The sequence below is a fragment of the Balaenoptera borealis genome (genome assembly GCF_965194805.1).
Source record: "Balaenoptera borealis genome assembly, chromosome: 9".
NCBI lineage: Eukaryota > Metazoa > Chordata > Mammalia > Artiodactyla > Balaenopteridae > Balaenoptera > Balaenoptera borealis.
Window position 1 is genome coordinate 54,393,134 of NC_138873.1, and position 17,318 is coordinate 54,410,451.

General features: G+C 43.1%; 1 protein-coding gene across 2 annotated transcripts in view; it reads left to right on the forward strand.

Moving 5' to 3' along the window:
- POPDC1 (popeye domain cAMP effector 1) overlaps positions 1-15,916 on the forward strand; it is a 41,172-nt gene extending 25,256 nt beyond the window's left edge. For both annotated transcript variants that reach the window (XM_082405271.1, XM_082405272.1), the window contains one exon: positions 12,128-15,916. In XM_082405271.1, coding sequence (XP_082261397.1) covers positions 12,128-12,252 — 125 coding nt within the window. In that variant the 3' untranslated portion in view covers positions 12,253-15,916. The remainder of the gene's footprint in view (positions 1-12,127) is intronic.
- Positions 15,917-17,318: the final 1,402 nt, after the last annotated feature.

A 17,318-nucleotide genomic window follows, 5' to 3' on the forward strand; every position in this document is an offset into this window, starting at 1 on the left:
GCAGCCACTGACACACGCTGACCACTGTCATACGTGTTCTCATTTAATCTTCACAGCCCCCCAGTGAGGTTAAGTGTTGCGTTTCCCCCGTTTCAGGTTGAGAAGTGTGGGGGACCGTCTCCAGGGCCCGCACTCTCACCAGCCCTTTAAATGGCCTCCATCCTCCCCCAGCATTTTCTCACCTGTAAAATGACTGTAAAAGGATTTTACTGGGTATGTATGTTTAGTCTTTTAAACAAAAATTTTCTTAATTATCAAGTTAATATACACACATAGATATCAAATAGTAAAAAAAATATCTCAGTGAAAAGAACTGACCCCCTCCAACCTAACTGCTCCCTGAGAGCAATCACACTGGAACAGTTTTTGTCCAAAATGATGAATAATGTGCTGTTATTTGATTTATCCTCTTCACCTTTATCTTCTAACCTAACTTAGCTCGCTTTTAACTTCCCTTCCCCTTCTGCTCAGTATGATATTACTAGTTTTTATTCCTTTATTGTTTACCTTTGTAACACTAAATAGTACACTTAAACCTCCATTTCTTTTTTCTCTTTGAAACATTTTTTAAAGGTGAGGACATTAGCACCCCTACCCTTAGCATCTCTACCCTTACTTACTCTTTCCCCCTTCTACCTTCAAACTGTTGTCTCTTCTTTAACTTTCAAACAATCAAGGTTGATAACATATACATTTCTGTTCCCTCTTTTTTTTTTCAAATTGTTTTTAATGTGGTAAAATACACATAATATGCAAATTACCATCTTATCCATTTTTAAATTATGGTTCAGAGGTATTAAATACGTCTGTTCTCTTTGCAGTTAGGTCTTCCTTGCTTTGTCTGTGGGTTGTTTTGTAAAGTTTAAAACAAGTGAATAGTGTTGACATTATGCTTTATTCAGAACCCAATAGTGGGCTATGACTACCCCTTTCTTTGGGTTCCAGTGTCATGATTCCTGATCTCTTCAAAGCAGACTGTTTCTAATAAGTTCAAATGGATTCTCCTTTTGTCAAACACAAAAATAATACCACAGTTTACTTCATGCCTTGCCTCTCCTTTTTTTCCCCTAAAGTTTTTTGTTGCTTTGCTGTTAGGGCTGTCTTATTCACCAGATCCCCCGTATCTTAAAGCTGCTTTTTCTTTTGGGTGAATCCATTTCTTTTCTCCTTAACTTCTGAGTGGTTATTTCACCTTTGAGCCATGCCTTTTCATACTGCTTTCTGTTTTTACGGGCATCTCCAGTGGCCTCTCTTTTTTCCTTATCCTTGCCTTTTTGGTCTCACATCCCCACGCTCTCAGGCCATCAATTCCGTGTCCCCTTTTTCTCAGACCTTCCTCACAGAGCTTCCCACCCTCCTACCTCACCCCAGACTGGTGATTATCTGGGTCTGTTGCACAGCTGCCATCCTGGAACCGCCTTCCCTGTTCCCCTGAGTTTATCCACCAAGTTCTGCAACCCTAAAGCTTTCTCTTTGGGGCAGAAAAGGGCTGCAGGACTCCCGCTGTTCCTTGGCTACTCACACCTGTTGCCATGCAGCTCAGGGCCCCGACCACCCATCTGAGGGGCCAGGAATTGATCTGAGAAACTCCTCATCCTCCCCATAATTGCGATAATCTGTACACTTCTTTGCTTGAGTCCCTCAGTGCTGGTGCTGAGTCCCTCTAAGGGAAATTAGGTACAAAGGCCAAACCGACCCTTCTTCGGAAAGCTTCAGTCCAAATTCAGTTTCTACAATTTAAAACAATCTTATGACCTCAATGAAAAGAACCTTTTTTTTAATTTAAAAAAGTCTTATGATGTAAGTAGGTAAAGGCAGGAAAGGGGATGATAATCCTGTCTAGCAAAGAAGCCATTACATTTTTCCCCATCCCCATTCATCAAAAAATGTATAATCTAATTAAAATTCTAATCCCCTGTAAGGTTTTTAATTACTTGCTAAAGCAGTTGGCCAGATGGTTAAACATAATAAGAACACTTTGAAAGGAACGAAGAAAATGTCATCAAAGTTAACAGAAAAAAGGGGGAAAAAATCTTACCACATTATATTGGATAGTTTACAAAAGTGTCACTCCTTGTTAAAAAGTGCATTTCTGAAGCAGAGGGGGAAGTCACTCGACAAACTTGGTATCATGGTCCTGTACTTACTTGAAGATCAAACTTGAGGTCGCTTATTCATTCTCTGGAACATATGTGACCTTCACTCTGGATTTAAGAACAACAAATATGTCTGTTTACTTTTGCCTGTGAGGAGAGGCCCTCAGGCCCTCATGTAATCACAAGCACCTGAAATAGAAATAAGCTTAATAAGGATAGGGTTCTATCAAAGGGAATTTCTCATACCTAACTTTTTACCACTTGGATAGCAGAGTTTGGATGGATTGTTATGTAAGATCGCCGTGGTCTGTGTAGAAAAAGGCTTCCTGAGGTTCTGTAACTCGGGACTTTAGGAAGACGGGAAAAGGCCTGGCAGGGCAGCCTGAGCCCATCCTCCGTGCAGGCCCCTGGCTGGTTTGCACCTGCAGGCAATGACCCTCAAGGACGCACAGTGGGTCTTAATCACCAGCTCCTTTTCCTCTCAACTAGGATCCAGCCCGAGCTGCTGTCTGAACAGGTCTGCTGAGAAGAGACTCTTTTCCCAGATCCAAAGCCCCCCGTGGGTGTCCCCAGTGTTGTCACCCCCTGTGGTCTGGCGTGAGTGGAGGTATCCACTGTTTGGTTCAGGGCTCTTACCTCTAAGTCTGTCTTCTGCATTTGCTCAGAGCCCGTGTCTCTGAGTTTGGGTTTTTCTCTTACCCTCAGGATGGCTGCCTGGTGCTCCCGTTCTCTTTCCCACCTGAACACACCGAACGTGGTACACAGCTCAGAGTAAATTCTGCTCCGCTGGCTGTGCCTTTTCCAGGCCTTGCTATCTGTGGAAGGGATGTGTACGTCTTCTTGGCAGAATGGCTTTTGGGTTTTTTTTGGTTTTGCCACGTGGTATAATATGAAACATCCCCCAAGCAAAAGTAACTCGATGTAACTGTTTAACAATTTCACACCTGATAAGTCTGGATTGAAGTTCAGTCTAAGACATTTGTTTTACATCCTTTTAGAATAAACTGTGTTGATTGGCAGCCAGAGGCAATTGGAAGGTGTTGATAGCTAATAGCCCAAAATAATGCTAATTATCTCTTCTTGATTATAATAAATACCAAAGGATATAGTTAACCACTTCTGTCTCCCAACTCTGAAAGCAGTTTTAATAGAAAAAAGGATAAAAATCAGTTTTCTGGAAAATTTATGGATATGGAATTATTTGCCCCTCCAGAATTTGGGATAAATGAAAAGTAAAGCATTATACAGAGGTCATAAACCTCACGGTAACGTCCTTGAGGGGCAAAAGTAACTTGAAAAAGCACTTGGCTAAAGATAAGCTCAATTTCTTCCTCTGTTTTCTCCTCACGTTCTCGTACTTAGGGATGGTATTGGGCCTTCTGGGCAAAGTTCTGAGGATGCATCAATGCATAAGATTAATGAAGAACTGGGCAAACTTGCAGAAAGAATTTACTAATGTTCAACTTGTGAAATGAAAGATAGTCCCCTTAAGGCAGAATTCTTTTTTGTTGTTGTTGTTCATACTCCAAATTGGGTTTGGATTTATTAGCAGACAAAGAAATGATTTCTGGCAGCACAGCGATGACCTCTGAGTCTTTGCACTGAACCAGCAGGTGTCCTGCGGAGGGCGGAGAACACCGGGTGTTCACCAGGGTGAGTGAGCTCCTTCTCCGGGAGGTCTGCCTTTCTCCTGGCCGTGACGGTGGCCAGTTCCCAGGTAGCGCCAGGGAACGTCATACTTGGCCCTTAGCGGTACAGGAGCCAGGCTCCCTGAGGTTGAGACGGAGAGTGGACTCTCTCTGCAACTCGGATTCCTGCCGAGGGGTCAGGCAGCCGGCTGGCTCTGGCGGCTTCCGGCGGCTACGAATCAGACGGTGTCCCCGTCACCTTCCAGTACATCTGCCGATGGAGAAAGAGCAACAGGCACTGCGGCGGGAGCTGGGGTGTGGGGGGCTGGTGGGCCCTAACGCGGCCACGAAGGCGGAAAGGGCATCTCTTCTTCTCTGTGTGGAAAGAGCACATTGGCTGGCAGCCTCGCTGGGCCGTGAGGGCCTCCTGGTTTACCCCGGCCAAATCCGTTTCCGAGCGGGTCCCGCCCTGGTGGGAAAGGCGTTCATCCACAGCAGCTCCCCGGCTCTGTTTCCTTCACAGGTGTCCTGCTTGTCCTTGCTTTAGCCTCTGAGTACAAAGTAGAAATAATGACACGGATGCGGTGAGAATGAACTGCTCCAGAAAGTACAGTGTAGTTCCTGAGAAGTAAAATGATACAGAGGCAGAGACTATGTTTGGTTCGTTTTTATTTCCCCAACATTTAACCCAGCCTCTCAGCCTTGTAGTCACTTGGGGATTCTCTTTGCTGATTGGATGGAAACTTTGTAGCAGGGGACGGTACTGACAAACTTCACTGATGCTGACTTGAGAGGACAGTACTCCTGCCTGTGCTATAAGCACTGTCGAATCATCAATGATACGAAAGTGATTTCCCTCAGGGGACGTGATACAGAATATAGTGATAACAGTCACCTTTCATAGCGAGGTTTTACCGCAACCCGAGACCTGCATGCGTTTGAGGGACACGGGTGGCACCCCACTGCTAGGGCAGGGACTTGACCCATCAGAGATCCAGTGTGATGGCCATGTGATATTCCCAAGTCCTCAGGACCGGCTTTCTGAAGGCTCCGTGCAGAGTTTCGGAGGAGGGATTTTTCTCATGTACTCGGTAATTATCAAGGACCTGGCTATGTGTGGGTGCTTCAGAGAGGCTGCAGGAGAGAAGAGGCACTGATGACTGCCCTCAAAGTGCTTGTTCTCCAGTAAGGGAGAGATGCAAGTATTTGCTTTTCGGTGGAGAACAGAATCTCCCCACAGAAGGAATTAGGGAAGATTACAAATGAAGGAGGTGGGGCTTGAACCGCACCTTGAGGAGTGGATAGGAATTTGGTGGGTAGAGAGGAGAATGGAGAAACCAGTCGATGGGAGAGAAAAGCAAGAGGAGAAGAGGAAAAAGATGGGCTGGATTTGGGGAGCAGTGAGTTTGCTAGAGCTTGGACCAGAAGGGAAGGAGGCCCCCTGGATGTCACCCCAGGACTGTGGATGACTCTTGCTTGACTATCTTTTTACCGTCACATCATAAGCACTACAGCTCTTCCTTTCCCAGGCAAATAGAGTGGGGACAGAATAAACTCTTTCACAGTTATCCGTGAAAAAAGAAATGTTGCCTGCCATATCAGTAGACAAAAGATGTTACAGCCACCCTGATGGTGAGCTGTGAAGGAGCTCAGGAGAGAAACAGGATGCCCGCCATCTAGCAGTCTGCCGCTGCCTCCACCCCCCGACCGTGCACCCTGAGGGGACTCAGGATGTGAAAGCACAGGATCCTGGCCCCAGATAGCTGAGTTGCGTAGCAAAGGAATGATTTCCGTGAGCCCAGACTCCTACCTCTTCCCATACCCAGAAAAGCGCTATCTTCCTTAACTTGCGGTGTCTGGTTTCCTTTAAGTAACAGTAATCTTTGGACGCTCTGACTCCCTGGTCTTTGTTGGGAAAACTCCTACGTATCCTGGCTTCTCCCCTCTTTGGAGCCATCTCCCAGAGCGATCTATCTGAGAGGCTGTGTCCCGGCCTTAAGTCCTCAGTTTTGTCCGCCAAATAAAACATAATTCTCAACGTTTAGGGTGTGCGTTTTTTTTTTCAGTCAACAACAGAGAAGCTGAAAGTTCTCACAAAGTTTCTCTAGGTCATTTCCAGTGAGATTGGGTCCTCTCTCCATTCTCTCTCAATGGAAAAAGGCAGTGATCGGTGAGGTACTGAAGGGGGCAGATAACATTTTGGCCCCGATGTAGACAGCACACTCACATTACCACAGAACGTCACCCCTGGTTTGATAGATGGGCTTAAAAACTACAAACCAATTACCCCCACTTCCCCAGTCCAAATGCGTCGGGCGTGTTTGTGTTATGTGTGTCGTACAGTTAGGCCTGAATGCTCCACGTAATGGATTTGGCATAATGCTCTTAGACATGCCATCTTGCTGGTTCTGAGGGTTTTATCTGACTGCAAATACTCAGCCTAAGTTAATATTTCATGAGACCCAATCGTAACTTGAGGCTAGAAATATGATGGAAGCCATGGCTATTGTTTTTTCTTAAAAAAAAAAAAAAAGACAATTTTGCTGCACTCTTAGATTGAGAAACACAAACCCCTATTTGAGCACAAGTCCCATTTCCTTTATTTGCTGTTCCTATGAGTGAGGATGAACTTTAACAAGTTTTCTAATGATTTAGGCCATTGCTCTCCTAAGGCCTTATTATTAACTCATTTTACTGACTTACATTTACAAAGGGATTATAACATCCTAGGCACAGAGGTAAGAACTTAACAAGTGTTGAGTCATGTAATCCTCTTAATCACCATGTGAAGTAGATGGTATTATTATGATTTCTATTTTACAGATAGAGAAACTGAGGCACAGAGAGGTGAAGTAACCTGCCCGAGGTCCCACAGATAGGTCACGTTGCCATTTGAGTAGACATGCGAATCTGAGGTTATGTTTGGTATGTTTGCTGTCACCTGTGTTAGAAAGGATAAAAAGAACGTGTCTGAGAGATTCTCCCTTGCTGTTCTCAGAGGCAGAATTGTGTTCTTGGACTATTTTAATCGAGGGTGATTTTCTACCATTTATGTCAGTAGTTGTCTCTCTGGAAACTCAGTATTTTAATTGACTGTAAACGTTGGAAAGTGAACAATTTCCATGTATATACAACAAACACACTAGCTCTGCCGAAGTCCAGCCCTGCATAATTGTGATCTTTTCATGTTGGAAGATGTGGCTGTGGGTCATGGCATCTCCCCAGATGTGTGGCAATGACTGTAGAGTTAGTAATCAAATGACACTTATTGTATGTAACTTGTTGCTTCCTCCCACCCCCCAAAAAAACCTCAGCCATAAAAAAGAATGAAATGTTGCCATTTGCAACAACATGGGTGGACTTGGAAGGTATTATGCTGCGTGAAATAAGTCAGATAAAGACAAATACTGTATGAGATCACTTATGTATGGAATCTAAAAAATACGACAAACTAGGGAATATAACAAAAAAAACACAACAGACTTATAGAGAACTAGTGGTTACCAGTGGGGAGAGGGAAGGGGGAGGAGCAAGATAGGGACAGGGGATCAAGAGGCACAAACTATTTGTATAAATAAGCTACGAGTATATATTGTACAGCACAGGAATATAGCTAATATTTTATAATAACTAAGTGGAATATAACCTTTAAAAATTGTGAATCACTATATTGTACACCTGTAACTTACATAATACTGTACATCAACTATACTTCGATAAAATTAACAAAAAGTTTTTTTAATGTTTATGTAATGACGTTATGTGAATCTTTAACTGGAAAACAGTGATAAATGTCATATATGCCAAAGAGACTTCTTAAGTTAAAATAATTTATATGTAAACAAATCATTTCTTGCTAAGTATGATATTAATGCTCTCTCCTAACAATGGCCACGTTGATTCCGAAGCTGTCAATGGAAGGAACACACAGAGCCTCCCTCCGAGATGTGTATATATCAGGCCCCCAAAAGTCAATTTCCCAGGTATCTTTATCCCGATCTCAAAATTCTATCAATAAAGTAAGCAATGTAGTATACTTTTTATCCAAATGAATAAAGGTGAAATGAAAAATATATATATCTTGGAAAAAATGACAGTGACATTTCCTATGTGCCCAGCACCATGCCAAGCACATTCCATTATTTTGTTTAATCCTCCCAACAACCCCATGAGGCAGGTCCTGTGAACATCTCCTTTCCACAGACAGGGAAACAGGCCTAGAGAGGTTTAGTGATGGAGGACAGGTCACACAGCCAGGAAGCGGCACAGCAAGGATCTGAACCCTGGAAGTGTTTCCTGAGCCTCTGGTCCTGACCACCGTTCACTGCCTCCCACACTCCAATCCGTGCGTGGGGCACATGGCCGCCGCCCCCCCCCCCCACCCCGCCTCGCTGAACGCTCTCAGGGTTGCTGCACCCTCTGGTCTGCAGCTGACTCTGGCCAGGGATTAACAGCTGATCTTGATAAATTTCTTGTAGCCTTTCTGCTTTGTGTCTTCATAGGATCCTGCTACTGTCCTTTGCTGTACAGCAAGTACTTGAAGAGTCAGATTTCACCCATTGTTCCTCCATCATCAACCTCACCCCCAGCCTGAGTTCAGCGTTTGCTGGTTGATTGATTGCTAACTGACCCCGCCCTGCTGGAGGGCAGAGCAAGAATACGGCACAGGCATGGGTAGGGCCGAGGGAGACCCTGACAAAGTGGAGCCTGACACGGAACGTGGGAACTGTATGGAAGAGAGTTGGCTGTAATATTAGGCACCTTGAGAAGCCCATGTACCCATTTATAATACCTTTTACTCTTACTGTTAGATAATGTTTTTTTCTACATCAAGCATGGTGTCCATTACAGTAGATGCTCAATTAGCATTTGGTGAATGCATGAACGAATGAGGGATGGACAGAACGCATGAGTTATTTATTGTTTGGTTTCTTATCCGCTGCAATTTGGGATGTATTTCCTCCACCCGGCTCTTCCCTCCTGCATGCCTGGATTCTCCTTCTCACCACCTTCTCTCTCTCCCTCTCCCCCTATCAGTCCAGGGAGTGGCTGGACAGCTGGTGGCAAGAAATGTTCTTTTAGGTGGTGTTCCAGATGTTGTTAGGTTCTATAATTTTGGAGTAGAACCATTCTTTAGGGAAATTAGGATTTAAACCAGGCTTTAAGGGACTCAAATCACCACGTATGATGTTACTGTAGGAGTGTGCATTCTGAGTTCTAAGCAGACCTTGGGGCAACCCATTGGGAGCTGCATATGTTTGAGACACTCATACCATCCAGGCATCTGCAGTGACATTCCCCTCCACATCTGTTCTCATGGACTAAGAATGGCTTATTGACTTTCATGCCTTGCATTTGGTCCATAAGACATTTGATCCACACCAAGGTCCTTGATATTTGGTCGTATTTGGTCCGGTCCAGAATGTCCATGGAGACATTTGGTCCATGCCAAAAGGCCCTTGATATTTGGTCTTATCCAAAATGATTTGGCATGCACAGCAATCAGAGAAGAAAAAGAAATAAAAGGGATCCAAATTGGAAAAAAGGAAGTAAAACTGTCACTGTTTGCAGATGACATGATACTATACATAGAAAATCCTAAAGATGCTACCAGAAAACTACTAGAGCTCATCAGTGAATTCAGTAAAGTTGCAGGATACGAAATTAATATACAGAGGGACTTCCCTGGTGGCGCAGTGGTTAAGTATCTGCCTGCCAATGCAGGGGACTCGGGTACGATCCCTGATCTGGGAAGATCCCACATGCCATGGAGCAACTAAGCCCATGTGCCACAACTACTGAGCCTGCGCTCTAGAGCCCACGAGCCACAACTATTGAGCCTGTGTGCTGCAACTACTGAAGCCCACACACCTAGAGCCCGTGCTCCGCAACAAGAGAAGCCACTGCAATGAGAAGCCCATGCACCACAACAAAGAGTAGCCCCTCCTCGCCGCAACTAAAGAAAGCCCACACACAGCAACGAAGACCCAATTCAGCCAAAAAAATAATAATAAAATATTTAAAAATTTTTTAAAAACAACAAAATTAATACACAGAAATCTGTTGCATGTCTATACACTAACAAAGAAAGAACAGAAAGAGAAATTTAGAAAACTCCCATATACCACTGCATCAAAAAGAATGAAATACCTAGGAATAAACTTACCTAAGGAGGCAAAAGACCTGTACTTTGAAAACTATAAGACACTGATAAAAGAAATCAAAGATGACACAAACAGGTGGAAAGATACACCGTGTTCTTGGACTGGAAGAATCAATATTGTTAAATGACTATTCTCCCCAAGGCAATCTACAGATTCAGTGCAATCTCTATCAAAGTACCAATGGCATTTTTCACAGAACTAGAACAAAAATTTTTTTTAATTTGTATGGAAACACCAAAGACCTCAAATAGCCAAAGTAATCTTGAGAAAGAAAAACGGAGCTGGAGGAATCAGGCTCCCAGACTTCAGACTATACTATTACAAAGCTATGGTAATCAGAACGGTACAGTAGTGGCACAAAAACAGAAATATAGATCAATGGAATAGGATAGAAATCCCAACAATAAACCATGCACCTATGGTCAATTAATCTATGACAAAGGAGGGAAGACTATACAATGGAGAAAAGACAGTCTCTTCAATAATTGGTGCTGGGAAAACTGGACAGCTACATGTAAAAGAATGAAATTCAAACCTTCTCTAACACCATGCACAAAAATAAACTCAAAATGGATTAAAGACCTAAATGTAAGACCGGATACTATAAAACTCCTAGAGGAGAACATAGGTAGGACACACTTTGACATAAATCACAGCAATATATTTTTGGATCAGTCATCTAGAGTAATAGAAATAAGAACAAAAACAAATGGGACCTAATTAAATTTTAAAGCTTTTGCAGAGCAAAGGAAACCATAAAAAAAACCAAAAGACAACCCTACAGAATGGGAGAAAATATTTGCAAATGGTGCAACCAACAAGGGATTAATCTCCAAAATATACAAACAGTTCATGCAGCTCAATAAAAAAAAAAAAAAAAATCCAATCAAAAAATGGGCAGAAGATTTATATAGACACTTCTCCAAAGAAGACATACAGATGGCCAAAAGGCATATGACAAGATGCTCAATGTTGCTAATTATTACAGAAATGCAAATCAAAACTAGGAGGTATCATTTCACACCAGTCAGAATAGTCATCATCAAAAAGTCTACAAATAATAAATACTGGAGAGGGTGTGGAGAAAAGGGAACCCTCCTACACTGTTGGTGGAAATGTAAATTGTTGCAGCCAGTATGGAAAACAGTATGGAGGTTCCTTAAACTAAAAATAGAGCTACCATATGATTCTGCAATCCCACTCCTGGGCATATACCCAGAGAAAACCATATTTCAAAAAGATACATGCACCCCAATGTTCACTGCAGCACTGTTTACAGCAGCCAAGACATGGAAGCCACCTAAATGTCCATCGACAGAGGAATGAATAAAGAAGATGTGGTACATATATACAATGGAATATTAGCCACAAAAAAGAATGAAATAACGCCATTTGCGGCAACATGGAGGGACCTAGAGATTATCATACTAAGTGAAGTAAGCCAGAGAAACACAAATATCATGTGATATCACATATGTGGAATCTAAAAAAATAATACAAACAAACTTATTTACAAAAGAGAAACAGACTCACAGACTTTGAAAACAAACTTATGGTCACCAGAGGGGAAAGGTTGGGGCGGGGAGGGATAAATTAGGAGTTTGGGATTAACATACACACTGCACAGGGAACGCTACTCAATATTCTGTAATAATCTCTCTGGGAAAAGAATCTGAAAAAGAGTAGAGGGCTTCCCTGGTGGTGCAGTGGTTAAGAATCTGCCTGCCAATGCAGGGGACATGGGTTCGAGCCCTGGTCTGGGAAGATCCCACATGCCGCGGAGCAGCTGGGCCCGTGAGCCACAATTGCTGAGCCTGTGCGTCTGGAACCTGTGCTCCGCAACGGGAGAGGCCGCGACAGTGAGAAGCCCGCGCACCGCGATGAAGAGTGGCCCCCGCTCGCCACAGCTGGAGAAAGCCCTCGCACAGAAACGAAGACCCAACACAGCCAAAAATAAATTAATTAATTAATTTAAAAAAAAAAGAGTGGATATACGTATATGTATAAACTGAGTCACTTTGCTGTACACCTGAAACTAACACATTGTAAACCAACTGTATTGCAATATAAAATAAAAATTAAGTTAAAAAAATACAGTGTTTAGGGAAACTGCATTCCTGGTGCCAGCTATAGATGCTCAGAGAGTTTTATTTTCCAGTTGGAGTTTGCCATTGATCTATCAGGCCAGCATCAGGGCAGGCTGTCTGTTAAATGGTTCTTCTTTCTGTGTCTCTGACAGATGTGTCGCCCCTACACCAGCGAGCCTCTGCGAAGATGAACCCAATAGAGGAAGGGATGGAAGACGACGATGAGGTCTTTGAACCCGTGTCCTCGAATACGCTTAAAGTTCGTCGCTGGCCTTGATCCCAAGAGAGGATTCATGTTACCAAGAGGGAAACTGTCTGGAAGAGATTCTGAAAAATACCAGCACTTTTTCACAGCTTTTCAATTGTTCTGCTTTAATATTGATACTCCCAGCCTGGGAGGGTCTGAGGGCAGGAAAGGGAGGGAGATTCAAAACATGGGAAGGTTATCTTCTCTTTTTACTGGTCAGCTTTCTGTTCCACTGAGCCTTCTGACTAAACCGAGTGCTATTTTTGAGAGATATATTTTCACAGTGTTTTCTAGATATGTTATCATTTAACTTAAAAAAATCTTAGCGCTTTGTCATTGCAAATGCCTTCACTTATCTTTCCGAGCTGTTCCTTTTCGTCAGAGACAGTTTTTTCTCTGCCGTGGCAACGGGGCTGTCCGTTTGATAGTTTTAACAAACAATGTAAGTTCGAAATTGAGGCTGAGGTAACATTAAAAAGCAGGGAATCTCAGGCTTCGCTCAGTTGATTTTTTGGCTGGAAAATTTTAAAGAAAGGTGTGATGCGATGCATGTATATTTTTCTCTCAGGCCAGACACGTCATTCTACTAGACTGCCTTCCTTTTGTGGGCATTGTGTGGATAGCTTGATAATGAACAAAGCTCGTCAGACTTTGCTCACATTACCCTTATATTATGCTGTTTGGAAGCTGGGCTGAACCCGAAAGCTGGAAACGTAACAGTGGAAGCGGTTCTGAGCCCGGGGTCAGCCTTTGGCTAAACCAGCCCAGCTGTGATGTGGCGCCGTCTCGCCCCACACTCTGCTGTGGGAAGCACGTTCCTTGGGGCAGGAGGACTGGAGAGTCAAGTGGCCAAACAAGTGTCGCAGAATGATGAGGCTGACAGAGCCGCTGCACTCGTCAGCTGCTATTCTGACATTCAGATGGTTCCTCCAGGGCCACAGATGTCTCCTTACTGTGTGTGCCAGGTACCAGGTGCCAGAGATGCAAACAAGGACACAGCTGTGTGCGGGCAGACGGTCCACCACAAGCTCTGCCATGATCGCCCAGCCTAGATAGTGCTGTGAGGGCCTGCATTCCAGACATGGTGGTATTTGGGCAATTCGAAGTTTTCTTAAACCATCCAGCGGGTCAGTGTGGCTGTGGCCCTCCACCAGGCCACCTAGCTGGGGGACACCCTCTGATGGGCCGTGCTCCATCATGCCCCACTACCTTTATTTTGTGTCATCCACTGGAACCAACTTTGAGTCAGTCCCATTATGTTAAATAGCTAAGAAAAGTTCCAAGTGAAATTATTTTCAGGTGAGCTGAGCCACAAGCATCTTTTGCCAAGAGGTGATTTCTGTGAGAGAAGATATAAAAATAAGCTACTCCAGGGTCACCTCCTTTTCCTAAGCTCATTTTTTAAAGCCAGTTATTTTAGTAATTTCACTTGAGTCAAATTTACATGCTTGGTCACTCACTGAGAAAATTTCCACAGACTGGGTATCCAGCTCCAAACGTATTCATCAAATGTTGGCTTATTAACCTCACGGTAGAAAGGCTGATTTCACTTTCCTACTATAGTGGTCTCTTCTGTTTGCTAAATTAGAAATTTATTTGGGGAAATGAAACAAAGGTGAATGACTTTGCCTTGGCTTTAAGACTGTAAAGATATCATAGGTTGAACTCTTTCTTTCAATGCCCGAATCAAGTATATAAGGTAATGGTGTTAATACTGCTTTCCTTTAACTATTGGAGTGAAGCTATGTAAGGCCATTGAGTTTACACATGCATAAGACCTAATTTACAAAATCACTCTATAATTAGATATTACATCCTCCTCTGAGTAGAAAGTAATTTTAGATACTGCTAAAGCCATGTTTTTAACATTCTGTGAATCCACAGAACCTTGAGATTTTCTTACCCTGACCCATCTTCAGGTTTGTCTCACTTTGTCAACCTCAGACAAGAGAGGGTGTCATCTCTAATGATCAGCCTGGATGTGTTTGGAGGTTATTTTCCATAGTGCTGGGAACAAACATGTTTAAAAGCACACTGCTAAAATTAGGTGATATGAAGTCATTTACTGGTTTTATTAAAATGTGTGTGCACATCAGTGCCATTGATAAGGAAGATTGTAATTTCAAGATGAGGAATCTTCAAAGAGCCATTTAGCTTGAATGGGAAACACGAAACTATTTTTAAATACATCCCTCTAAGGACAACAGTTAGTCTCAGAGAAAAGGAGCTGAAGACATTGAATAGTCTTCCCACTAGACTTGACAGCAAAGAAGCAGATAAGAAAACATAAAAGATCTCCTATGGATAATTTTTATAAATTTATGTATACAAATGACCAAGTGTATCTTTGTATAACGCACAGATAAAAAACATGTTTGCTGCCAAAGCCACCAATGAGATGCTTCCTGTGTTCTTTGGCCTTCACTTAGCTGTGTGACCAAGGTCCAGAAAATGGTCTGCAAAAATTATTCTATATATTAGCCCAAATCTACTACGTTTAAATGTAACATCAAGTCCGTTGGATGAAGCTGGACTGTAACGTTTATACCAGAATGTATGTCAGTTATGATATTGTGCAAGCCCTCATAAATATTATATTTATAAATTAATAGCACAAACCCTGTGATGTTTCTAGATCTTAAATTAGTAATAATGGGTGCTACATAATTATTTTTCACTTACCATCCTTAGCTTCCTGGGATCTTTTCCGTTTCTCCCTATGGTCCATTTCACTTTAATCATTTTGTACCTTTGTGCTTTGCTGGAACACTATGCTGTGCCCACTGGGAGATGCCCACCTTCTTCGTGTCTGGTTCTCCTTCCATATGCCTGAAGCTTTTCTGATTCTGTAACTTGGAGCTGCTGATTCCTGCCTCCCAGGTCCTATCGTGGCCCCAAAAGCAGAGTCACTTGGATGCTGGAAAAAAATATTTAGGGAAAGTTGTGTAACCTACATACTCTGCCCTGTCTCCACTGTACCCAGGTGATGACCTTGCCCGCCAGTGAAGATTTCATGCTAGTGCATGGTTGCTCCTGGCCGAGCTCTTGGGAAGGCTGGTCAGTCCCAACCCTTGGGGCTTGGTGCAGACTCTGAGGTACAGCTCCAAGGATTCACTGTTGTTATTATTTTTAAAATCCATTTTCTTGGTCATTTCTAAAGCCGCTCTGCAGAAACCGTTGACCCTACCATGTTTCCCCTCCCTTCCCTCTTTCCAACCCTGGTTTCCCAACCTCTTTTTCTAATTATCCCCAACTACAGTGATTAGAAATTCCCACCCACTCAATTCAAATTCCCAAGGATGTGAAGGGAGAGGACACTGTGCAGGGAACTCGAGGTTGCCATGCACTTGGGACACATCTTCTCACTCATTGTAGCCATGCTCTGATCATCACAGCACCCCAAGTACCTTGTATGTAACAACATACTGTAAGGGAAATTTAAGAAACCCGCTTTAAGTACTATTTACAGATTTTACCGATATACTTGCAATCTAGTTTTAAAGTACACGAGGATTTTGTGAATGCTTTTTACAGACACATTATTTATAGGGATCGCATTCTTTCTGCTTTTAGGTGCCATTTACACTGATACCATTTTACGTTATAATAAATTTACATTTCGACTGAATGGAGCCTTACAGTTTAAAATATCTTCATATATTGTCATTTGATCAAATAAATTTCTTACTTGGAATATGTGCGTATTTTTAATTTCATTTCTCTTACATGTAGCTGATTTGCTCTAACGCCATGCCCAAAGGTTCAAGAACCTTCAGAGGTTCCGGGAATTTCTCTGGTTTAGGTAATCTGAGCAGACCTGCAGAGGGCATGCTCTCTTGAGTTAGTTCCACTTAGTTTCAAAAGCCTGCCATCTTGCTGCCTTTGGCCGTGAAAAGAAAGGGCCACGAGGCAGTGGGCGGTGTTGCGGGGATGCAGGGATTGAGAAGCCTCCAGAGTTTCACTGTGAGGATAGATTTCAATTTTTTTAATCCACTGTATCTGAACATTCTCTTGTAGTTTTATGAGATTCAACAACACAAGGGGTCACATAGAGGAACCAGAACACCTCCCCTGGGTCTATTCTATTCACGGAGAAACGCTTCTCTCCTCCCATCACCCGTGCTCGGTGTTGGAAAGGGAACTGGGCAGCCCATCTCTTGGCCCTTGATAGTAGGTCCTTGGCACCTACTAAACTTGCCCCGATCAGCCCCAAGACTAGACCCAACTAGAAGCGGCATCTTACATGCCAAGCAAAGTGATGAATTCTCTTTCTCAATAAGCCATGTCACCAATATGTAAAAAATTTTCTGCTAAGGTGTATGTGTGATGAATACATATGAATGAACACACTACATCAATATTTCCTTGCTGCAGCAACATGGATGGACCTAGAGATTATCATACTAAGTGAAGTAAGTCAGACTGGGAAAGACAAATGTATGATATAACTTATACGTGGAATCTCAGATATGATACAAAGGAACTTACAAAAAAGAAACAGACTCACAGAAAACAAACTTATGGTTAGCAAAAGGGAAAGGGGATGGGGGAGGGATAAATTAGGAGTTTGAGATTAGCAGATATACACTATTATATATGAAACAGATGAACAACAAGGTCCTACTGTAAAAAAAAAAAAAAAAAAAAATTCCTTGCTATATACTAGGGGCAGACATATCCCCACTGACCGTCAAGCTCTCCCAGCCTCCTTCATTATCCTGTCATGAGAGAATTCACAGCTTCCTGGCATGCAGCGAAGCTTTCTGCTTTTCTGCCCCATTTGCCTGGTCCAGCTGCTCGGTACAGGCAGGATTCCACACCGCGGGACCAGCCCCGGGCCCGCTCCTGGGGACGAAGCCTTGTGGCTGAGGATTTCACCCTCTGACTTCTTGCATGACAGACCAGCAGAAGCAAATGTGGTTTGAACGAAGCTAAACTACCTCACAGCTGAGTAAATGAGGTCCCACGACCAAAACCCAGCTCTCAGAGGAAGGGAGCCTTCAGAGGAAAATGATGAGCGCCATTTACCTCTTGATATTTATCTGCAAATGATGAAAACTTGAGAGCTGCTCCCATTCGCTGGTGGATACATATAA